Source organism: Carassius gibelio, chromosome A16, assembly GCF_023724105.1.
Source record: "Carassius gibelio isolate Cgi1373 ecotype wild population from Czech Republic chromosome A16, carGib1.2-hapl.c, whole genome shotgun sequence".
NCBI classification, from domain to species: domain Eukaryota; kingdom Metazoa; phylum Chordata; class Actinopteri; order Cypriniformes; family Cyprinidae; genus Carassius; species Carassius gibelio.
The window spans coordinates 17,052,791-17,073,733 of record NC_068386.1 but is presented as its reverse complement, the minus strand read 5'-3'; the positions used below and the strand labels follow the sequence as shown (position 1 = coordinate 17,073,733).

The 20,943-nt window shown below is 36.9% G+C and overlaps 2 protein-coding genes across 6 annotated transcripts in view; one reads left to right on the top strand and one right to left on the bottom strand.

Moving 5' to 3' along the window:
- The first annotated feature begins 1,053 nt into the window (after positions 1-1,053).
- On the top strand, positions 1,054-12,734 carry LOC128030024 (39S ribosomal protein L13, mitochondrial). 2 transcript variants are annotated; one of them, XM_052617487.1, is made up of 7 exons: positions 1,054-1,188; positions 1,463-1,586; positions 3,319-3,412; positions 3,681-3,741; positions 5,978-6,064; positions 6,513-6,634; positions 6,729-7,324. In XM_052617487.1, exons 1-7 carry the CDS (start codon positions 1,162-1,164, stop codon positions 6,733-6,735), a joined length of 522 nt encoding a protein of 173 aa, XP_052473447.1. In that variant the 5' UTR covers positions 1,054-1,161; the 3' UTR covers positions 6,736-7,324. The 2 variants fall into 2 exon arrangements, with proteins under 2 accessions (XP_052473447.1, XP_052473446.1); XM_052617486.1 differs by lacking the exon at positions 6,729-7,324 and adding an exon at positions 12,574-12,734 and having other exon boundaries at positions 1,055-1,188.
- A 2,971-nt stretch (positions 12,735-15,705) lies between these two features.
- LOC128031176 (collagen alpha-1(XIV) chain-like) overlaps positions 15,706-20,943 on the bottom strand; it is a 103,765-nt gene continuing 98,527 nt past the window's right edge. For 2 of the 4 annotated variants that reach the window (XM_052619419.1, XM_052619422.1), the window contains 3 exons: positions 20,568-20,645; positions 19,917-20,072; positions 15,706-17,294 (listed from right to left, as the gene is read on the bottom strand). In XM_052619419.1, coding sequence (XP_052475379.1) covers positions 17,023-17,294; positions 19,917-20,072; positions 20,568-20,645 — 506 coding nt within the window. In that variant the 3' untranslated portion in view covers positions 15,706-17,022. Of the gene's footprint in view, positions 18,385-19,916; positions 20,073-20,567; positions 20,646-20,943 lie in introns of all 4 variants that reach the window. The other 2 variants (XM_052619420.1, XM_052619421.1) reach the window with 2 other exon arrangements.

Below are 20,943 nucleotides of genomic sequence, written 5' to 3'. Positions count from 1 at the left end.
ATTTTAAAATGTAACGCCAGTACGCCATATTAAGTTAATTGCCTGCGAGCTTCTCCTCCTGTCTGTACGGTAATGCGACAGAGAGCCGAGTGGTTATGACGCAATTGTTAGCCTATTTTTTACAAAAACTGTTTATACGGGGCCATAATGTAACATAGAAGGTAATGGAGCCCTTTATACATTGTTGTGTATCTTTAGAAATAAATAATGGACAAACAGAGTCTTTAAACGCCTCAGATGTAAAGTTATTCGCTGTCAAAGTGACGCCAAAATGAATGGGAGTCAATGGGAATGCTAACGCAAGTGAAGTTCTGCTAAAAGATGGCAGCCCCCACCCGACTTCAACTTCCGGTCGAGTTCCTTGCCCCTTGGTGATGTCATTGTTCATCTCCATAGAAACTACCCAAACAATCTTTCAAAAAAACTTTTTAAAAGGACAATACAGCGTTGTGGTGGAAATGAGGGCAATACTGTGGGACAACTACATTTTGTATATAAAATCACATTAATAGTTGTCTGACCTTAAAATCCCCAATTATGTTTTGATTCCTTTACTGATACTTTATTCAATCATATTTAAATGGATGAATCATTTTTTTACACTTCTTTTTCATTATTGAAGATCAGAAGTCTGGGCGTGGGACAAGCACAAAACAGCATTATTTCCATGTATAATGATGTTTAAAAAGGTGAAAAAAATAATTATAGACTACTGGTTAAAAAGTTCCTAAAGTACTTTCATTGTAAATTTAACTATGAAAGTGTGAATTTTTCAAAATTAAATGTTTTTTATAAAATATGTTCAAAGGACATGAAAGTGCCCATAGTCCAAGAATTGCCCTTAAACAAGCACAAAATCAAACAAACCCATGCAATAAAACCAATACATCCTCACTCTCAATATCCAATACGCGCTACCTAAAAAAAAAAAAAATACAGTTTATAAATAACAATACTTGGAGCTGGGTTGAACTAAAACATAATTATAATCGTATACTTATTGTTTATTAGAGTACATCATCAAAGTAACAGACTTTAAGCATTAAAATTATAACCATTGAATATGGAACCACATTTTCATTCTGTTGGTCCGGGGGAAGTAAATTGCTGCTGTACCACTACAGCCACATTGAGGTCAAATTATTCAAATGATGTTTAAAAATGTCTAGTTTTTCGAGATCAGCCCAGGTAACGTTACGTTGTTTATTATGACTTACTGTCATACTGGTCCAATGTAATTTATTAAGATACTCACGTACGCTGTCAGTGCTTCTTGTAAGGAAAGAGCGGTCTTTTTATTGAGTTTGTGCGCTAACAAGTTTACGGTCAAATAACTGAGAGATGTGTGTGTGTACTGTATATTATTTCACTTATGTGCATGAATCTATTTTAATAGCTTTAGAAATGAGCTTGAAAAATTCAGCTTGCACTGCATAAATAGCTGTTATTTTCTTCCCATAAGCAATGGGCGAGCTTCGCAAGATCCTGGCTCCTGATAGACGCTCGGATGCAGCCTCCAGGAAAGATCGCCTCTGTGTGCTCCGTGCGGCTTCAGGGGAAACATAAACCCATTTACCATCCACTGAGTGAGTAACTCCTTTACTGAACCAAACCAACGCCTTTCTGTTCATTTCTCACCTCATGTAGAGCATGACAGGGATTCATTGATCTGAACCTGCTGGGAATGTGTAACAGCCGAATGACCACAAGATGGAAGTAAACGACCACTGTTTAAAACATTGACTGCGCTTTTCTATGTAACCAATGCATGTTAAGTCCATTGTATTCCCTTTCTGGATATTGTAAATGGGATATTGCTAATTATATTTTGTTTGTATGCTTAAGATTTCTGTGTGACAATCGCCAGAATAACCATGTTGCAAAATTATTTTCTGAAGCTGTGATCTGGATTTATTGTTATAAATTCATACCAGGAATTAGAGCTGTCAGGTGTCATGACTTATGATTCTGTCAGGCTGATGCATTAGTGTGGAGCTGCTCGCTGTACTGTATGTGCCTGCGGCTCAATCACAGACACGCTGGGAGTTTTTAATGAAACCAACTCTCTGATAGATGAATGAGCATAACAGGCCAAGAGATGAAAATTCCCAAGCTGTGCAGTCATTCTGCCGGGCAGCAAAGTCAGAATGTTTTCATTTACTGGGTTTGAAGGAACTGATATTTTTGGCTAGGATTTTTTTCTTTTGTTCTGTTAGACCAGTGTGTAAATGTTGTTTTTCACCTCATCTTTAATAACATTGATGTGAACAATTCGTAGAAATTAAGTCATTAAAAGTCATTCCTAGTCATTAAAAATGCAGAATTAAGAATAAAGAAATTAATTAAGAGCAGTGGATGTTTAATTATTGCCTGTCAACTGTATTATATTATTATTAATTACAAAATATATTTTTATTTTTTAATGCCTCCCCAACAAAAAATAAAAAATACATTAATAATACATTTTGCAATAAAAAACAAAACACATTTTTTTTTTTTTTTTTTTTTATTAGGGCTGTCAATTTTTTTATTTATTTCGAATATTCATCGAATTTAAAATTAAAAATCCACATTCGAATGCAAAAAATCTCATTAGAAATTTGTTAAAAATGATGTTGATGATTAATATTATTTCCAAGTAAGCGTTCAAGAAAACAGTCATAAAAATGAATAATTAAAATGAAATATATTGTCATCTTTTTTTCTATTTTTTATTTTTATTTTCTTTTTTTAAACATGTTAAATTGTTAATTGACTGATTCCTATAAAAAAAAATGTTTTCTCTTTATAATGACAGGTGGTCTAATGAAGCACAGTGCTTAAAAAATGTATGAGACTTTATTGACTCTAACTGGGGATTTGAATTTAAAAAGAAATTATAACAATAAAGTGTTTTACTATTTTTCTGCCTTTCTTGTAAAACAGTAAATTAAAAAAATGGATGGATAACAACAATTATATTTTAGCATTAGAAACACTACTGTGACTACAGAGCTTACACATACAGGTGGATTAACCATTACAAAAACATAATACAATTATTTTGATAATCACCAATACTTTTAGATTAGGGCACTTATGGCACAGACTTTACACTGGGTGGTGGTGGTCTAATAAATTTGTTTTAGATAGATAGATAGTTAATTTATGTACATTTATTAGTATATAGCATTAGTATTGACTTGACAAAACAACCAGTACTTTTGACACCATTAAATTCCACTGTGGTAGTCATTTTTCCTCAGCAGGGGCTAATGTCAAGAGTTCAAGCTGAATGTGCAAATGCATCATGTACGTAAATACATGTCTTGTTCCCAGGTGATATTGGAGATCATGTGGTGGTCATGAACACCAGACACATCGCCTTCTCTGGAAATAAATGGGAACAGAAAGTGTATTCGTCTCACACTGGGTAAACAGCTCTCTCCTTCCACATTCTAGCTCAACCGAAGACAGAGAACATGCTTTATATAATCTTTCATTTATGCCCTGCTCTTGCCTGTGTTTTCCTGTGTGCTCACAAAGAGCATAAAATCCAAAGGAAATCTGAGATCTGAACCACACGATGTACAACATGCATGGTGCATGTAATAGAAACAATAAGCTGCTTTCCAAAATGTTTAGAATGTGACTTATAAGTCTGATGTGAAAAACTAAAGATCTATTTTTTCATCCCACAGCTACCCTGGATCATTCAAACAGCTCACCGCAGCCCAAATGCACAAGAAGGACCCAACAGCCGTGAGTATCCTTCTGTAAATTTGGCTTTTGAATTGGCCATTTCTCTGTGACAAATTCAATTTTGCAGTGATTTCTACAATAACAATGTCCCCACGTCAATCACAACCCTGCCGCTAGTACAGACCTGTTCATAATTTGAGTCAAATTGCCTTGCACATTGGAGGGAGGTGAAAAATTACTTCATTTATTAATAATAATTTCAGATAGTGGAAGTTGCAGAGCAAAATATTCCCTCAAAATCAGCAGGACACACATTTGAATAATAAATGCAGCGCAGACCCCACATTGCCCAGTTCTCCATCATTCTTTCAGAGCTTATCTGTCAGATCTGTCAGAGCTGTGGCACAGTGGTTATGGCATGTTTCTGACACATGCAGGTGATAAAAGTTCAAGTCTGGCTTGTGGTTGTGTCGTATTCCACTATATTAGTTTAAGCAATCTAAAAAATAATGTTTCCCCACTGTAGTGTGGAAAATGCATCCGTGCCTATTTGACCCCAGTATATTTCTTAAAGAGATGAAAATTCTGTCATCATTTACTCAACCTGAAGTTGTTCCGAACCCGGATGAGGTTTGGAAAGATGTTTTGAAGGATGTGTGTAACCAAACAATTGACTTCAATAGTATGAAAAAAAAAAATTATACTATAAAACGTCAATGGCTGCTGTCGACAGTTTGGTTAACATTCTTCAAAAAATCTTATGTGCTCAGAAAAAAGAAACTCATACAGGTTTGGATTAACATGGGGGTGAGTAAATAGTGACAGATTAAAAAATGTTCAACTATCCCTTTAAAGTGCACCACATTAAGGCTTTTCACACTGTACTTAACCCAGTGTTCTCACCATCCAAAACCCAGCTTTTAACCCGTTTCTTTCTTCGTTTCACTTCATTTATAGTGGGGCTGTGCGATATGGACAAAAAAAAAAAAAAACCTATCACGATTTTTTGATAAATTTTGCGATTTCGATTTTAACCACGATTTTGACACACACAGGCATGCTTTACGGTCATAAATGCATTCAGTATAAATTTGAAACATATTTCCAAAAGAAAACCAATGAGAGCTTTATCAAAAAGTTGAAACATGTTTTTCCTCTCGTTCGGCTGTGGAAAATCGTGCTATGAAGTGATTTAGAAATCGCGCACACTCAAATCGCGATTTTATTTCGATATCGATTAATCGCACAGCCTTAATTTATAGGGAGATGCAGAGTGTGTATCCCATCTCTGTCTGATGTTTTTCACTTCCTTAAAGTAACCTTGACCATTTCATACCATCAGATTCCATCCATAGTCAGTGGGACGCAACTGAAGAAGTACGGATGTCTAGGTGTTGTGCCATGGCGCTGAAAAAGCCCAGTCAAATTCAGCCTGTGCCTCCCTCCAGCCTGCTACTCATTCTCTGTCATTAACAAGATGAATGCTCGACTTGGGCTGAGTTATTCCAGTCGAGGGGGAATGTATCAGGGATAATTGTGGATAATGATCAGAGGAAGGTGACAGAGTTGTGCAGAGAGAACATGCCCTCAGACAGCTTTCATCCATCAAACATCTACGAGTCAGAGGAGGGGAGAAGGAAAAAAAAAACACTGATTAATGTCCTGGTGAAAGAATGATGGGGGTAGGTTGGTGTTTTGTGGTTGGTTGGATGACGGGTTAAAAATGGACACTTGTGTATTCATGTGCTGTGGCATAAGCTAAGGAACTGATATTTATTATTTAAGTTATCAGTGGAGTGATCACATTGCTTTGTATGTTTTTGAATTCGAAATTTCACAGGGGAGGGATTGGCTTTCACTTTTGGTTGTGTAGAAATACTACACAAAGCTAGAGTACTATGAAAAGTTATAGGCAAATGCTGTAAAGTGAGGACATTTTCAAAAAATTATGTCATAAATAGATTACATTTTTTAGTCTACTTCAATAAACTAAATCAAATCAACATTTGGTGTGACCAAGCTTTTTATTTAAAACCGTTTAAAACTCCTTGTCCATACAAAAATCTCACTGGATTATTACAATTAATGGCAAAAAGTATGATTGGGAATGTAAACTGATATTTCCTGCTGATCCACAACAAAAAGAAATAGAAGACTTTTGTACAGTAATGTGTGTTCTGTTTATTTGTTAAGAATTTATTTATTTTGAGAACAGAAAAAGTAGAAACCGCCAAGTTTCTTTTAGAGAGACACTGACTAAATCTCTGGCCTGTTTTTTTTTTTTTTAACTCCACAGATCATTAAACTGGCTGTGTACGGGATGCTTCCAAAAAACCTCACCAGAAGGACCATGATGCAACGGCTTCACCTCTTCCCAGATGATGTAAGCTCTCGGTTGATGCTCTGATTTACGTTCATTGACGCGCTGGCCAAAGCTCGACATGTTTGGGAAGTAGAAATGTGTCCGTGTGTTTGATGAATGGATCAGTGGAGGATGGGATGTATCAGATTAAGAAGCTACGTAATACAGTACCACAGCTGCAGAAATAGAAGAATTACATGGTGGTAATATACAATCACGTCATATTCAAACCACATTCATCCATTTGATAAGTAAACGTTGTTGTAAAACCACCTCAAGTTTGGTCATGTCAAAGAAAGCAGTACATTTCTAAAGCCAGATGTGATTATTATTTTTTTAAGTACTTTGCCATACCATTGTTTTGTATCCGAGTTACAGAACCCCATTGGAAGGTTAGACAGTCTGTCTAACTGATCATACTTCTACAGGAATGTTATTAATTAATAAAAATCCCTGTTTTTCATTTCAGCTCCTTCCGGATGATATTCTGAGGAACCTGACAGAGGAGCTTCCTCAACCCAGAGAGATTCCTCGTAAGCTCAGCGAGTACACGCAGGAGGAGCGGGACGCTTTCCCCAGGCTCTGGACCCCGTGAGTTTTTTTTTTCCTTAGCCCCTTTGTTCCTGCTCTACCGTATTTCCTCCATGCGTCTGAAGAGCATGAATCAGTGTTGTGTTAGATTTAGAGCGTAGCTGAGGATGGTCTGCTGACGGGAGAGAGAGGGCAGTAAAGAACTGATGTTTAATAATCCATCTGTGAAGCTGCACCTTTCTGGATGGCTGCTTTGCTGGTCCCCACACTGCAGACATCCAATCAGATTTATGAGAGCTGAGTCACTGGCTCGGAGGCCGGCCAATCATACGCTGCCTGTGAGGTCACGGCGGAAAACTTTTTGCACACTAATTTTTCAGTTGCTTAGCTACTTTTCTGATAATAGTGTGGACTGGCAGTTTATTTATTTATGTATTTTAAATTACCACAGCCCAATCCACACTGTTAAAGTTCATCTTTATTGACACCAGTATTATTCTGGATATCTATTATAAGGAAATATGATTAAAACTTAATTATATATTCATTACCATTCAAAAGTTTGGGTTCCGTACAATTATTTACAAGAAATTAATTATTTTATTCAGCAAGGATGCATTGTATTCTTCAGTACAGTGACATTAAAGACATTTATGGTACAAAAGGTTTCTAGAACAAATTTAGGGTTGTTCATTTGATTCGTCAAAGAATCACCCAATTGTGAAGTGGTGTTATGTTTTCAATATTGAAATTAAAAAAAGAAATGCAAGTTGAGCACCTAATCATAATGTTGGAATGATAAATAAAGGATTATGTGATATTGAAAACTGGATAAGAATCAGCTTTGCCATCACAGAAGTACATTACATTTTAAGATATATTACAATATAAAACAGTTATTGTAAATTGTAGTAATATTTCACAATATTTCCGTTTTACTGCATTTTGGATCAGATAAATGCAGCCTTGTTGAGCATAAGAGACTTTGAAAAACATATATATATATATATATTTAAATATATACACTGCCAGGTCTACACAAAGTCTTAAAAAAGGCATGAAGTACCCTCTACGTTACATGTACACATGAAAATAAGCAGTTTTAGAGGTCAAGTGCTGTGTATGACATTGCAGTACATGCCATACTTTTCTGCCTTGTTTGGCAGCACACATGAGATCGTCCAAAGAATTTGATATCACTTGAGATTGTTAGCGCTGCTGTGCTGCTGTTAAACGCCTCATAAACCCTTTACATCTGTGCAGATTGTCCCGCAATAAAGTTTCCCATCCTGAGTATTTCATTGGCACAGAACTTCTCCCCCTGGCCCATATTACATCTGGACTTAATAGACCAAAGTTGTGGCATAGGAGCACTTTATTTCTCATCCCACCACCAAAAAAAAAAAAAAAAAAAAAATCAATTCTAAGCATCCCATCATGTTTTGTATTTGTTTTCCAAATGATAATGCATGACTGATAAGGACATTGCTCTTCCTGTGGCCTTTATTGAACCTTTATGTGCATGGCACAGGTGACTGATCAATCTCAGATGAATCTCAAGGTATGAAATCAAATGGCTTTGTAGGTGCTGTAGAAGATATTGGGATTTAGAGACCTCAGTCTCACTGCGGGAGGTATAAAAAGAGTCAGAAGGTGCTGCTGTGTCTCGCTTCAGCTCAAGGAGATTTACCCTCTCTCATATCCTGTAGGTTTGATATCACTTTAGTATTAAATCACTGAATGCTGGAAAGCAAGTGACAGTACACTCTTCCTCTGTTGGATATAAAGGGAAGCAGTATAACAGCATTTCAATGGCAGTTTGTTGTGCCAGAAGATGTACACTGGAAATGTACAGTGTTGCTCACTAAGGCAAGTAAGAGTACTATTACTCTACTTAGTTATTTTAACCTGTAAACGGATGAGTGACAATAAAATGTTCAACTTTACATAACCTCTGTGTTAAATAACAGTCATTTAGTTCATTTAAGCACATTATTTGATATTTCTGTAGCAGCTGTGTCTGCAGTTGTGTTTTTGGCATGAATGAAGACCACTAACCATCAAAGCAGCTATTTTGCCTTGGTTTAAGCAATAGCTAACCGAAAAATGCTTTAAAAAACACTATGGTAGATGTAGGCCTCTATAGAACTTGAATCTGTTAAATATATACGTTGCCTTCATGTCATTTCCAGTAATATTTCGCTCGTGTCTCCAGGCTCTGTGAATCAGTACTCCAAACCACATTAGAAGATGTATTGTTCTTAATAATGAATGAAGTCTTCAAGTGAAAATCAAGTTCATGAGAATCCGTTAGTCTGGTTCCTTTATTCACTTTTGATTCATTTAAAAGTTTTGACTCCGTAAGAAAAGTATTGTAGAGAAATTGCAATGCAGTAGTTGGTTTATGTGCTTTTTATTCACTGTATTGACCAAACTAATCTGAATCAGTCATTCAGAAATCAGACTACTGTATTTTCCGGACTATAAGTCACACTTTTTTTCATAGTTTGGCTGGTCCTGTGACTTATAGTCAGATGCGACTTATTTATCAAAATTAATTTGACATGAACCGAGAAAAATGAACCAAGAGACATGAACCAAGAGAAAACATTACCGTCTACAGCCACGAGAGGGCACTTTGTTTTTTTCCTCATCATGACGTATTTTTGGACTGATGCGACTTATACTCAGGTGCGACTTATAGTCCGAAAAAATACGGTACTTTAGTCGCTTTATCTGATTTGTGTTTCACTAAAAAGAACCAACTCAGTCAATGCTCTGTTGTGCTGTAAATTCAGTAGCAGTGTTCTGGTGCCATTGAATATACAGTATTTTTCTTAAAAAAACTCTCTCATAGTCATTTCAGTTTGGTGTTTTGTTGGTGTTGATCCTGCTCCAGTCCCGAGGTTCTACATCAAAAGTACATGTGGTTGATCTTTGTGTGTGGGTTAGTGTGGGGTCGCTGTGTGGCGCCCAGAGGTCATATTCCTCTCAAACAAACACTGAGGCAACCAACTGTGTCTGTTTATGCCTATATGGCTGCTTCTGTTTGTTGTCTCCATTGTATTATTTCACACAAGCCGATTCCTCTTGAGAAGCCACATGGAGCGTGTAATTAAAACAGATCAGCAGGAAGGAGACGACAGTGTGATAATGAGACGACCAGAGCTCCTGTAATTAAACTGGAGTAAAGCAACATGATGCTTGTTTGGTAACATTTGATTGGCGGATAAGTTCGTGAGTCAAAACATATTTTTTCCTCAACAGTCTAACCACAGCTGTTGTAAATATGAAATTTAAAAAGATTGTAAATTTGACTTCCTTCAGCATTTATAGGGCATTAACTGGCCAGGAGTTTGATGTGTCCCTAGGCTCGAAGATTTTCAGAGGCATTGCTTTACTTAATGTAGCTGAACCGCAGCTCTTCCCTTCTGTGCCAAGAGATCGGAGAGTTTAACCTTATTTCACCCCTCATGCATCTCTCTCTCTCTCTCTCTCTCTCTCTCTCTCTCTCTTCATACACTGTGCCTTATGATTATAGAGCAATATGCATAGCTTAAAAAAATTAATGTCGGAATAAAATGCACCGCTCCCAAAATGATGACCATGACTCAGCCATTTGATTTAAGTGGCATGATGTGGCTATTATTTTAAGTGCTTGTAAATGCAGTTCACTCCAATAACGACAATTGTAAAGATCTTTATCATACGTGTGCGTGCATTTATCTCGTCTTGCGCTTTATATGCTTGAGCTCTTTAAAGCAGGGTGGACTGTGATCTGTGATTCTGGCTTCTGATTGTTGTGGATTAACCTGCTCTCATAGAATTAGTGAATATTACATTTATAGTTATCATTATTGTAATAGCCCTCATCCTTGGTTTAAACATTGGTGGTATTATGATAGTACTGTATTAAAATATAATTTTTATTTGTTTGTTTTGGTAGCATTCAACATGTGTTCATGCCATACAAATCCATATTTATCAAATTAAGTATACTAATATGAAAGGCTATGCATTCAGCTGTACACAAACAGTAAGCGTACACATAAAACAAAGTATACTTTGGCCTTGATTTAAAAAGAAGCCAGTGTCCTGATACATATTTAAAATTGTAACCTTTTTTACTCGACACAGGCATCTTAAAACATGGCCCTGATGTGCAAGACATGGCATAATTTAATTATTTAAGAGCATTGATTACTGTATGCAACATTAGCTTTTCATTTACACAGAACTAAAGTCTAACTAGTCATCGCCTAAAATGGTAAACTTGATTCTTTTGCTGCCTTGTAAGTACCAGTATTTCCTTCAGGAAATGTACATCCACTTGTTTTCATTCTCTTGTAATAGAGTTGCTCTAATGAGAAATTTGGCTCCCAGCATGCAATTGGCTTCTTGGTCTATAGAGTTCAGTCAACAGTGAGGCATTGTCTGAAATTAATGAAAGCTTCCATTATTGTTGCACTCTCGGAAATGATTTAAGTGCTGAATTGGTAGGTGGCATGGTAATGGCTAGTTTACATTAATTACAAGGACTTTCAATCAAACACGATACAATAAGTTCAGCGGGAAACATATTGATCTCAGCTGATCTATTCCAAGGTTGGGAAGTTGTATATATTTCACCATAATGGTCAAAAACCTGATTGGTTACTATCTTGCATTTATAGTAGACTTTAAAAAGGAAAATACACCACATTGTTACAGACACAGGATGCCTGCAGTCATCGAAAACACCAGTAGGTGACATTTTACAATGTATTTAACTCAATCAGGACCTTGTTTGAATCCACAGTACAGAACAACATTATTTATAGAACATATTCTTTCATTTTAGGATTTACTTAATTTTTTTGTAATTAATTTTAATGCAGCGTTTAATTTTTAAATGCAGTTCTCAGTGAAATGTCCTGTGATAACCACTTATGTAAACGGGTGTAAGGACATGAAAACGGCAAATAAACACGTTAACACAAACTTTTAACATCATGTTCGAACTGAAGGCTGGCAGGCTAGTAGAGTCTGAAAGTACCAGATGGTATCTGTTTCTAAAATATCTGAAGTTATATATAGCCTAAATTCACAGACATATTTCCTCATTATGATTCAAACCGTGAGATGCCCTTCAGTGTTGAACGTGGTAGTATCAGCAGTGATCAGATGCCATCCCGACGCAGCACTTGTAATGGTGACAAGGTGACACTGCTGACATGGTGATGGCTGTGTCTCTGAGTGAGACCCTTAATGTGGGTCACTGTCGTTACTCTGGGGGCCCCTGACCCCTCTGGCCCTCTTTGGGTCCGTCTCTGACTGGACAGTGAAAGGATGTTGCCTTTTTAACCTTGAGATGAAATTTCCTCAGTACCAGATGGCATTATTTTCAGCATTCAAAACAGTAAAACTTCTGTTAAATGTGTCCTTTCTGAATAAAAAGTATTAATGACCCCAAAGTTTTCAGCCGTAGTATAATTATTAATATTTTAATCTTAGATTATTTTTTTTTATTTTTTTATACAGTTTCTAAACCACTGTAACAATAGCACTGACATTTTAATTGTCATATAAATGAAAGGAAGCACTATGGGATGTCATGTCAAATTATGCAGTGCCTCTCTGCTGACATTCTGAAATTGCTCTTACATCAAGTGAGCACAATATTTGGATTTTTTATGCATACATTAAGGGTATAGTAATCTAAGTGGGGGGACTTTTTAATTAAAATTTAACACCGGTGGAAACAAATCACTATATTCACTGATTAATTTTTCTTGCTTCCAGGTTCAAAGTCAGAGGAGCACCTGCGCACTGAATATCTTTACAAAATTGCTTAGCCCCAGTTGACTGTGATAATGTTGAATACAATTTGTTCAATTCAGACCGGAAGGTTTAAGTTCCTGTTTCGTTCAGATGGTCTTTAGCAACTATTTCAATCTTATGATGCCACAGTCGTGCACTTGAACACCGACTTCACTTTTCTGTCTGTTGTGTGTTCACAGGCCAGAAGACTTCAGGATGAAATGACCGTCATACAGCAGTTTCCCACATCTTGCATCTCTGACCAGGAGTTATAGGACTTGGAAATGTTTATCTTTTTTTATGTTGTTAAAGTGAATTAAATTATGTCTCAAATAATAAAAAGAAATGGTGCGTTTGTCAACTTTTGTTTATGTTTGATATTTAAGCTCAATATATGTATACATATGTACAGTATTGTTCAAAATAATAGCAGTACAATGTGACTAACCAGAATAATCAAGGTTTTTAGTATATTTTTTATTGCTACGTGGAAAACAAGTTACCAGTAGGTTCAGTAGATTGTGAGAAAACAAACAAGACCCAGCATTCATGATATGCACGCTCTTAAGGCTGTGCAATTGGGCAATTAGTTGAAAGGGTTGTGTTCAAAAAAATAGCAGTGTCTACCTTTGACTGTACAAACTCAAAACTATTTTGTACAAACATTTTTTTTTCTGGGATTTAGCAATCCTGTGAATCACTAAACTAATATTTAGTTGTATGACCACAGTTTTTTAAAACTGCTTGAAATCTGTGTGGCATGGAGTCAACCAACTTGTGGCACCTCTCAGCTGTTATTCCACTCCATGATTCTTTAACAACATTCCACAATTCATTTACATTTCTTGGTTTTGCTTCAGAAACAGCATTTTTGATATCACCCCACAAGTTCTCAATTGGATTAAGGTCTGGAGATTGGGCTGGCCACTCCATAACATTAATTTTGTTGGTTTGGAACCAAGACTTTGCCCGTTTACTAGTGTGTTTTGGGTCATTGTCTTGTTGAAACAACCATTTCAAGGGCATGTCCTCTTCAGCATAGGGCAACATGACCTCTTCAAGTATTTTAACATATGCAAACTGATCCATGATCCCTGATATGCGATAAATAGGCCCAACACCATAGTAGGAGAAACATGCCCATATCATGATGCTTGCACCTCCATGCTTCACTGTCTTCACTGTGTACTGTGGCTTGAATTCAGAGTTTGGGGGTCGTCTCACAAACTGCCTGTGGCCCTTGGACCCAAAAAGAACAATTTTACTCTCATCAGTCCACAAAATGTTCCTCCATTTCTCTTTAGGCCAGTTGATGTGTTCTTTGGCAAATTGTAACCTCTTCTGCACATGCCTTTTTTTTAACAGAGGGACTTTGCGGGGGATTCTTGAAAATAGATTAGCTTCACACAGACGTCTTCTAACTGTCACAGTACTTACAGGTAACTCCAGACTGTCTTTGATCATCCTGGAGGTGATCATTGGCTGAGCCTTTGCCATTCTGGTTATTCTTCTATCCATTTTGATGGCTGTCTTCCGTTTTCTTCCACGTCTCTCTGGTTTTGCTCTCCATTTTAAGGCATTGGAGATCATTTTAGCTGAACAGCCTATCATTTTTTGTACCTCTTTATAGGTTTTCCCCTCTCTAATCAACTTTTTAATCAAAGTACGCTGTTCTTCTGAACAATGTCTTGAACGACCCATTTTCCTCAGCTTTCAAATGCATGTTCAACAAGTGTTGGCTTCATCCTTAAATAGGGGCCACCTGATTCACACCTGTTTCTTCACAAAATTGATGACCTCAGTGATTGAATGCCACACTGCTATTTTTTTGAACACACCCCTTTCAACTAATTCAACTAATTGCCCAATTGCACAGCCTTAAGAGCGTGCATATCATGAATGCTGGGTCTCATTTGTTTTCTGAGAATCTACTGAACCTACTGGTAACTTGTTTGCCACGTAGCAATAAAAAAAATATACGAAAAACCTTGATTATTCTGGTTAGTCACATTGTACTGCTATTATTTTGAACAATACTGTATATCAATACATAGTATGTATCGATATAACTTGTGGAGTACCTCAGGGATTGGTCCTTGGCCCCAAACTCTTCATAATGTATATTAATGATATTTGTAGAGTATCAGATATATTACAATTTATCTTGTTTGCTGATGATACAAATTTTTTTTGTTCAGGGGATAACTTAAAGTAGCTTTTGAATGCAATAGCAAATGAAATGATTAAATTAAAACGCTGGTTTGATGTAAATAAATTATCACTAAATATAGTTAAAACAAAGATTATGTTATTTGGAAATTATATTAAACTTGAAATAGAATTGAAAATTGAACATTGAAGCAAAACTGGTAAAGACTATAGCAATATTAAATAAAACAACATATATTTTGAATAATAAATCACTCTATATTCTCTACAATACACTCATAGTGCCTTAAGTTATTGTGTGGAAATCTGGGGAAATACCTACAAAACCAACCTACAGTCGTTATGCACATTACAAAAGAGAGCAATCAGAATTATAAATAATGTAGGATATCTTGAACACACAAATTCACTATTCTTGAAATCATATATACTAAATTGTATTGATTTGGTTAAATTTAAGACTATACAAGTCATGTTTAAAGCAAGAAATAATTTAATATTTAAATAATTTAATGGTAACACAATTGTTGTATGTTCATATTTTACTTTATTTTTATTTTTATTATTTTATTGGTTGTTGTTCGAAATAAAAAAAGAGAGAAAGAAGCTCAAACATATAGCTAATAGAGATGAATTTCTGAATGATGTTTATTCATTAGAACCTTGGGCCAGAGGTAGTCAAACAGTGTTTAGTTGTGACTGTGTGGTAACAGAGTTCAGCTTCGTTGGTCTTTGCTTGTCCCACAAATGGCTTTAGAAGCCTCCCTGAAGCCTGATCCAGCTGTAATTCAACTGCCGCTTCGGTCTTAATTAACTTCATATGGCTCTATAAGCCCTCTGATGCTACTTTGGCCTTTTTGAAGTCTGTCTAACGCATTGTGTTTGGATGGAAACGAAACGCCCTTGTTAGTCACTGCTGCCTTTTGTAATGTTGGCACCATCATGTTTCACTTTTTATGTAAAGGTAAAATTGAGTTTGCTTGTAAAATGTGATTTTTATGAAGAAGGGACTTCAGAGCATGTTCCGTTATTGAGGCTCATTATACCAAACGTGTATTAAAAAGAGAATTTATTTTGAATGTAAAATTAAATATTTAAATACGTTTTGGGTAATCAGTTAGCACACAGAACAGAAAACCACAAAGGCCAGACGAGACATCATCTCGAGTCGTTGTAGCGGTACGGTTTTATTGGTTACAAAAACAAATAATAAAGTAAAAATAAATTACTTTGTAGATTCAAAGGTCTGGTGATGAGTCTTTCCACTGGCACCCGCTTTCGTTCTGAAAGGACGGTAGACCACAGGCCTAACTCTTACTATTGAGGTCTTTCACAGTGAACAGGACAGGAAGAGATGCCATGCTGAGCTCCTTTATAGAAAAACACTTTGGAAGCTTTCACTGCATCCCCTGCATGATACTTCGTATTAAAAGACCATATGTAAAGAATGTTCACATAAATGTTTGGCAATACAATTACGATCCCGACAAAATGTGTGGTGGTACACAGGGTGTTCATGTGAAGTACCAGTGAAAAATCAGGAGAATGGGTTTGGTTCAATGATGTTTTTTAAGTGTGATTAAGAATTCAGCTTCTCATAAATAACTGCTAGTGATAAGAACATCAAAAGCGTCAACGGAGGTATTTTTTTTTCTCTCTCTAAATAAAATAACTTAATAGCCGGTTACAGAACACTGCAAAATGCTGTAAACATCTGTGAAATTTGTAACATAGTAGATCACCAATTTGCACTTTTTAAAAAAATACACAAACTGTACAGACACCCCCATTATCATTTACAAAAGATGTGGAATACACAATTCAGAACCACTGCGCTGCAAAATTCATTTTGTTAATCAGCGTTTGTTGTTTTTGCACTAAACATATCTTTCCTAAAAAATTGCTTGTGGAACAATATCATGTAAGACATTAGGACTTGTTTTATGAAGAATAGATATTTTACTTTCAAATTTATTTTTCTTATAACTGTCAGATTTGTAAGCATTAATCTAGATTAAATTAAGTGAGGTTGATGATTGAAACATGAAAAAAAAAAAAAAAAAAGTCAAATGGGATTAGAAGAATAAATTTCCCTTGGGAAAATTAGGATTTTTTATTTTATTCTTTTTTTACAGCCAAATGAATATATTTGGAATTCATTCAATACATTTTGCTTCAGGTAAATTAATTAATACTTATTTATTTATTGAGAAGGTTTAGATATTTTTACTGGACAACCGGACAAACAATACTGACTGGGAAAATGATTTTTGCAGTGTTTGAGCTTGCTTTTCATCTCATTGGCTACATGCAGCCTCACAAACAGACAGAAAAGTCACTGAATGAATATCGGCACAGTTTCATTTTCTAATCTTCGCCACAAACCCACCCCCATAAAGATGCATATAGCAGGCACTTTTCGGATTTCCCTCAGTCCTATCCTGCAGGATACTCGGATGAAAAGTGTTTTGTGTGTTGAGCTATTTAGCCTTCACTTGCACTTCCGACTCGTCGACGCTCCCCTCTTGGGCCGTGCTGCGCGAAAAGCGTTGTGTGCCAGCTGACCTCATCCCCACCATGTCACCAGGGTGGGCGGGGCCAAACCTGGCCGCATGGGGGTCAGGGTAACCGGGTTGGTAGTACTGAGGAGGGTAGGCACGGTAGCCACCGTAAGGGTCCTCTTCCTCCTCATCGTTGTTGTAGTTGGTGGCAGGATCATAGTTTTGATAGGGATTGGAGGGTAACTGTTGTACTACGGGAACATGGGGGAATTAGATCGGTTGCCATCTTTTGTAGTCACCACCACCAAATAAGCAGCCGTAGAGTTATTGAGAGAAGGAACCAGCAAAAAGATAAAGGGCAGAAAAGGAAGAGAGTTACTGAGATTAGCTTAGTTTAGACAAAGGGATAGAGGTTTAGCTGGTTAGCATGGTTCAGTTAGCCCCTGCTGGTAGGTGTTTAAACTACAGCATCTAGCTAAAAGAATCTCCATTTGAGGCCTTTTGGAATGAATGTTAATATTTCATTAAACAGCTAATATAGTGAGGGAACTTAAAGCACCTTCCAGTCAGCATAATTGTGCTACTCTAAATTGTTTTGTCGGATGGTATTTATAGCTCGAAAATCTAATCTGGCTGCAGAATTGAGCACCTTTGAGCAAAGATGGCAGATTTCAAATCACACACTTTCTGGGGACATGTGCCAGCCAAGCAACTGACATTAAGATGAACGGGAATGGTAAGGATGGCTTTCTCAAAGTATTATAAATTGATTTAGCCGTGAACTCTTGAAAATTAAAGGTTCTTTATTGGCTTCAATGGTTCCATGAAGAACCTTTAACGTCCATGGAACTGGTTCCATTACACAAATGGTTCTTTATAGTGTAAAAAGGTTTTTCAAATGAACTTTTTACACTAAGAAAAAAAGGATTATTTTAAGAACTATTCACCAAAATGTTATTTGGAGAACCTAAATGTAATCTTCCATGGCACTGCTACGAAAACCAATATTTTGGAACCTTTATTTTTAAGAGTGTGGGTTTTAAATCTCAACTTTAATGTTAGAAAAGGTTGAAAATACCTCTAGTTTGTCTGAAAACTGACTAAAACAGAGGTTTGCGCAATAGTCAGAAGGGTTAAAAAGGCATGGGGCTTCAATGGTGGTGACATTTCGAGAGTTGGGGAACCAAGGACGTAGATTATCGAGTTTGGGAATGTGTGGAAGAGACCTTCCTTAGACACAGTCTTTGGTATTGGCAGGGGGATGAAGAAATGAAGGGAGAGAGGAGAAGAGCAGGTGGCTCTGTGCTGGTTCTCAGTAGTCATTTTCATACTGCTCTGGACCTTCATGTGAAGGTGTGAGACAGTGATGCCCCGTTGAAAAAAAGAAAAGAGACACTGCAGTAAGTGTGAGCCCGATATAACCAACATGATGCAACACCTCGTCTACCAAACTGCCATCTTTATTTCAGAAGGAGAGTCAAGGATTCTCAATAAGGCATTAAAACCTGGTCAATACACATAAAAACCTACATTTTCTCAGTTGAAATGAAGTATTATCCCAGAGAATGAGGGCTGAATAAGTTACAGAGCAATTTGCAATGCTATTAAGCTGTGTCGCAAGATTTTATGCTGACTGAAAGCTTAAGCTATAACCTTTATAGATCTTAAAAGTGTTGATGCAGTATTTCATCTATTGAGTGGAATATTACACTGTCATTTAATGGCGTTACATGGCAGAAACCCCAGAGAACATTAGCGGTTTTTTTTTTTTTTCACAATACAAAACCCCCATAATCTGTGAGGCGTTCACTAGAAAACTTGGCTGTGATCTGATAAATCAATTCTAGAGTGCTCTCCAATTCTATCCGGCCTTTCTCCTATCAAAAAAACTGAAATAGTAAAAACGTGTAAGCACACAGTCCACTTGAACGTTGATAGCATTTACAGTACACTCCACGAGAAATTGATAAGTAGAATAACAGTTTGGGAAGGGTTATAGTTTAATAGGACGAAAAAAAATCTCTGCGTTTAAGAACAACAGCTTGTTTAAAGCAATGGGTTTGCCATTCATTAGCAGCTATGGAAATGCATTCGCAAGCAAGAATGTGTGAAGCACTTCAAAAGGCCGTGGAGAATAACAGTATGGAAGAGCGTGTGGTGTGTTCCCTCATCAGTTTACTGTCTGGTGATTATTATCGGTGAAGCCTGAAGCAGTCTTAAACCCACAGCTCAATAAGAACTCGTCAGGGATGCTGTTACTAGACTAACTCCATAACTGACTTTCAGATTTTCAGTATTCACGGTTACCTTGACAACTACATGTAGATTTCATTGGGGTTTATTCACTAAGTAGGCATACACAACTATCTGTGCATAGAATTTATCTGTCTGTCACATCCATCCGTCCATAATTTGTATTGTCTCATTGTGTTATAGTATCGTATCATAAGGCATTGTATCATAGCAAACCATTAATCCATCTATTTATAGTATCCATCCATCCATTAATCCAACTGTAGTATCCATCCATCCATCCAGCCATCCAGTATCCATCAAATTCAAATTTAGGAAGCGGAGTAGAGGGTTTATTTGGCTAGAGCTGTTTTTATATCAGTGTGCCAATGCTTGTGGACATAATATTCTAATTACTGCTCCGTCATTTAGAATAATCTGAATTCATCAACATAAGACCAAATATGAACAAATTTCACCCGAGAACCTCTTCTTCACATATACTGCAACATCACTTCTACACAATCATTAGTGAATGAGACCCCATGGGTGTACCTGATAGAATAAAGTTTGAATGAAATTGAGAAACCTTGAGAGATAGAGGGAGTTTGGGAGAGAGAGGAAGAGAAGGAGAGGATTACCTCCAACGTTGTATCTGAGGCAGGAGTTCTGATCGCAGTAGCCGGGGGGTCCGGCAGGACCAGGGCTACCAGGGATACCTGGACGTCCCGAGGTGCCTTGAATTCCAGGTCTCCCTGGAGAGCCCTGACTTCCTGTCCGACCTTCTCCAGGAGGCCCTGAGTGGGACAAGACATCAGCCATTAATATCTGCCTCGTGAAACCCCTACCTGGAATCCTAATCCCATGAAATACAAGTTTTAGTCTTTTCCAGTGCACAGCATTGGCTGTTACAGCTATGTTGCTTCAATGAATCTCATTTGTGAAGAGTATTGATCAAAGCACGATTAACAGCGAGCCAGCAGTGGCATTTTCAAAGTCTACTGACCAGCCATACTGCTAAAATCGATATGAAAACATTGCTCCCTGACCCGAATATTGTTTCAATATCTGCTTGATATTCTAGACAGGAATCAAAAGCAGATCAAGATGTGTGCAGAGGTTATTAAAAGTTTGCAAGCTTGTGTTGTCTTTGACAGACGACATTTAATAATGGAAACTCCTGTAGTCTGTACTTTCTCCCATTTGAATTGAAATCATTTTTTTAACTGTTGGCTTGAGGACAAAGAAGTCATTGATTTTGACTTAAATGTAACATTTTAACAGCCTCTCACCTGGGGGCCCTGGAGGACCACGAGGGCCTTGTGTCCCTATCCCTGGACTGCCCTTCTCTCCCCTTTCTCCTGGGAGACCTGGATAAAGAGAGACAGGGATCTGTTAGAACTTACAAACCCATCTGAAGAAGCTGTGTCCTTCTCTTTCCATGTGATTTAACTTATTTCACACCTTTACGAGACCATAAGGGAAGAAATAAAAGACCTGGGTGGTGTTAAAAGACACATTGTGACAGGTCTTATGTGGCTGATCTGTCAGTAGGGGCTACAGTAGAAGGGAATAAATGATTTATGTGAATGAAAACTTAAATCACAATTGTTTCTTCACACAAATCTATCAGAATCTATCAATAGTATCTTTTTTTAGCTTTTTTTA

Excerpts from the sequence above, each read along its gene's own strand:
- LOC128030024 (XM_052617486.1), top strand. The coding sequence starts at position 1,162 with ATGTCTAGTTTTTCGAGATCAGCCCAG. Across the intron at positions 1,587-3,318 it reads ACCCATTTACCATCCACTGA|GTGATATTGGAGATCATGTG; the intron begins GTGAGTAACTCC and ends TCTTGTTCCCAG. Across the intron at positions 6,065-6,512 it reads TTCACCTCTTCCCAGATGAT|CTCCTTCCGGATGATATTCT; the intron begins GTAAGCTCTCGG and ends TTTTCATTTCAG.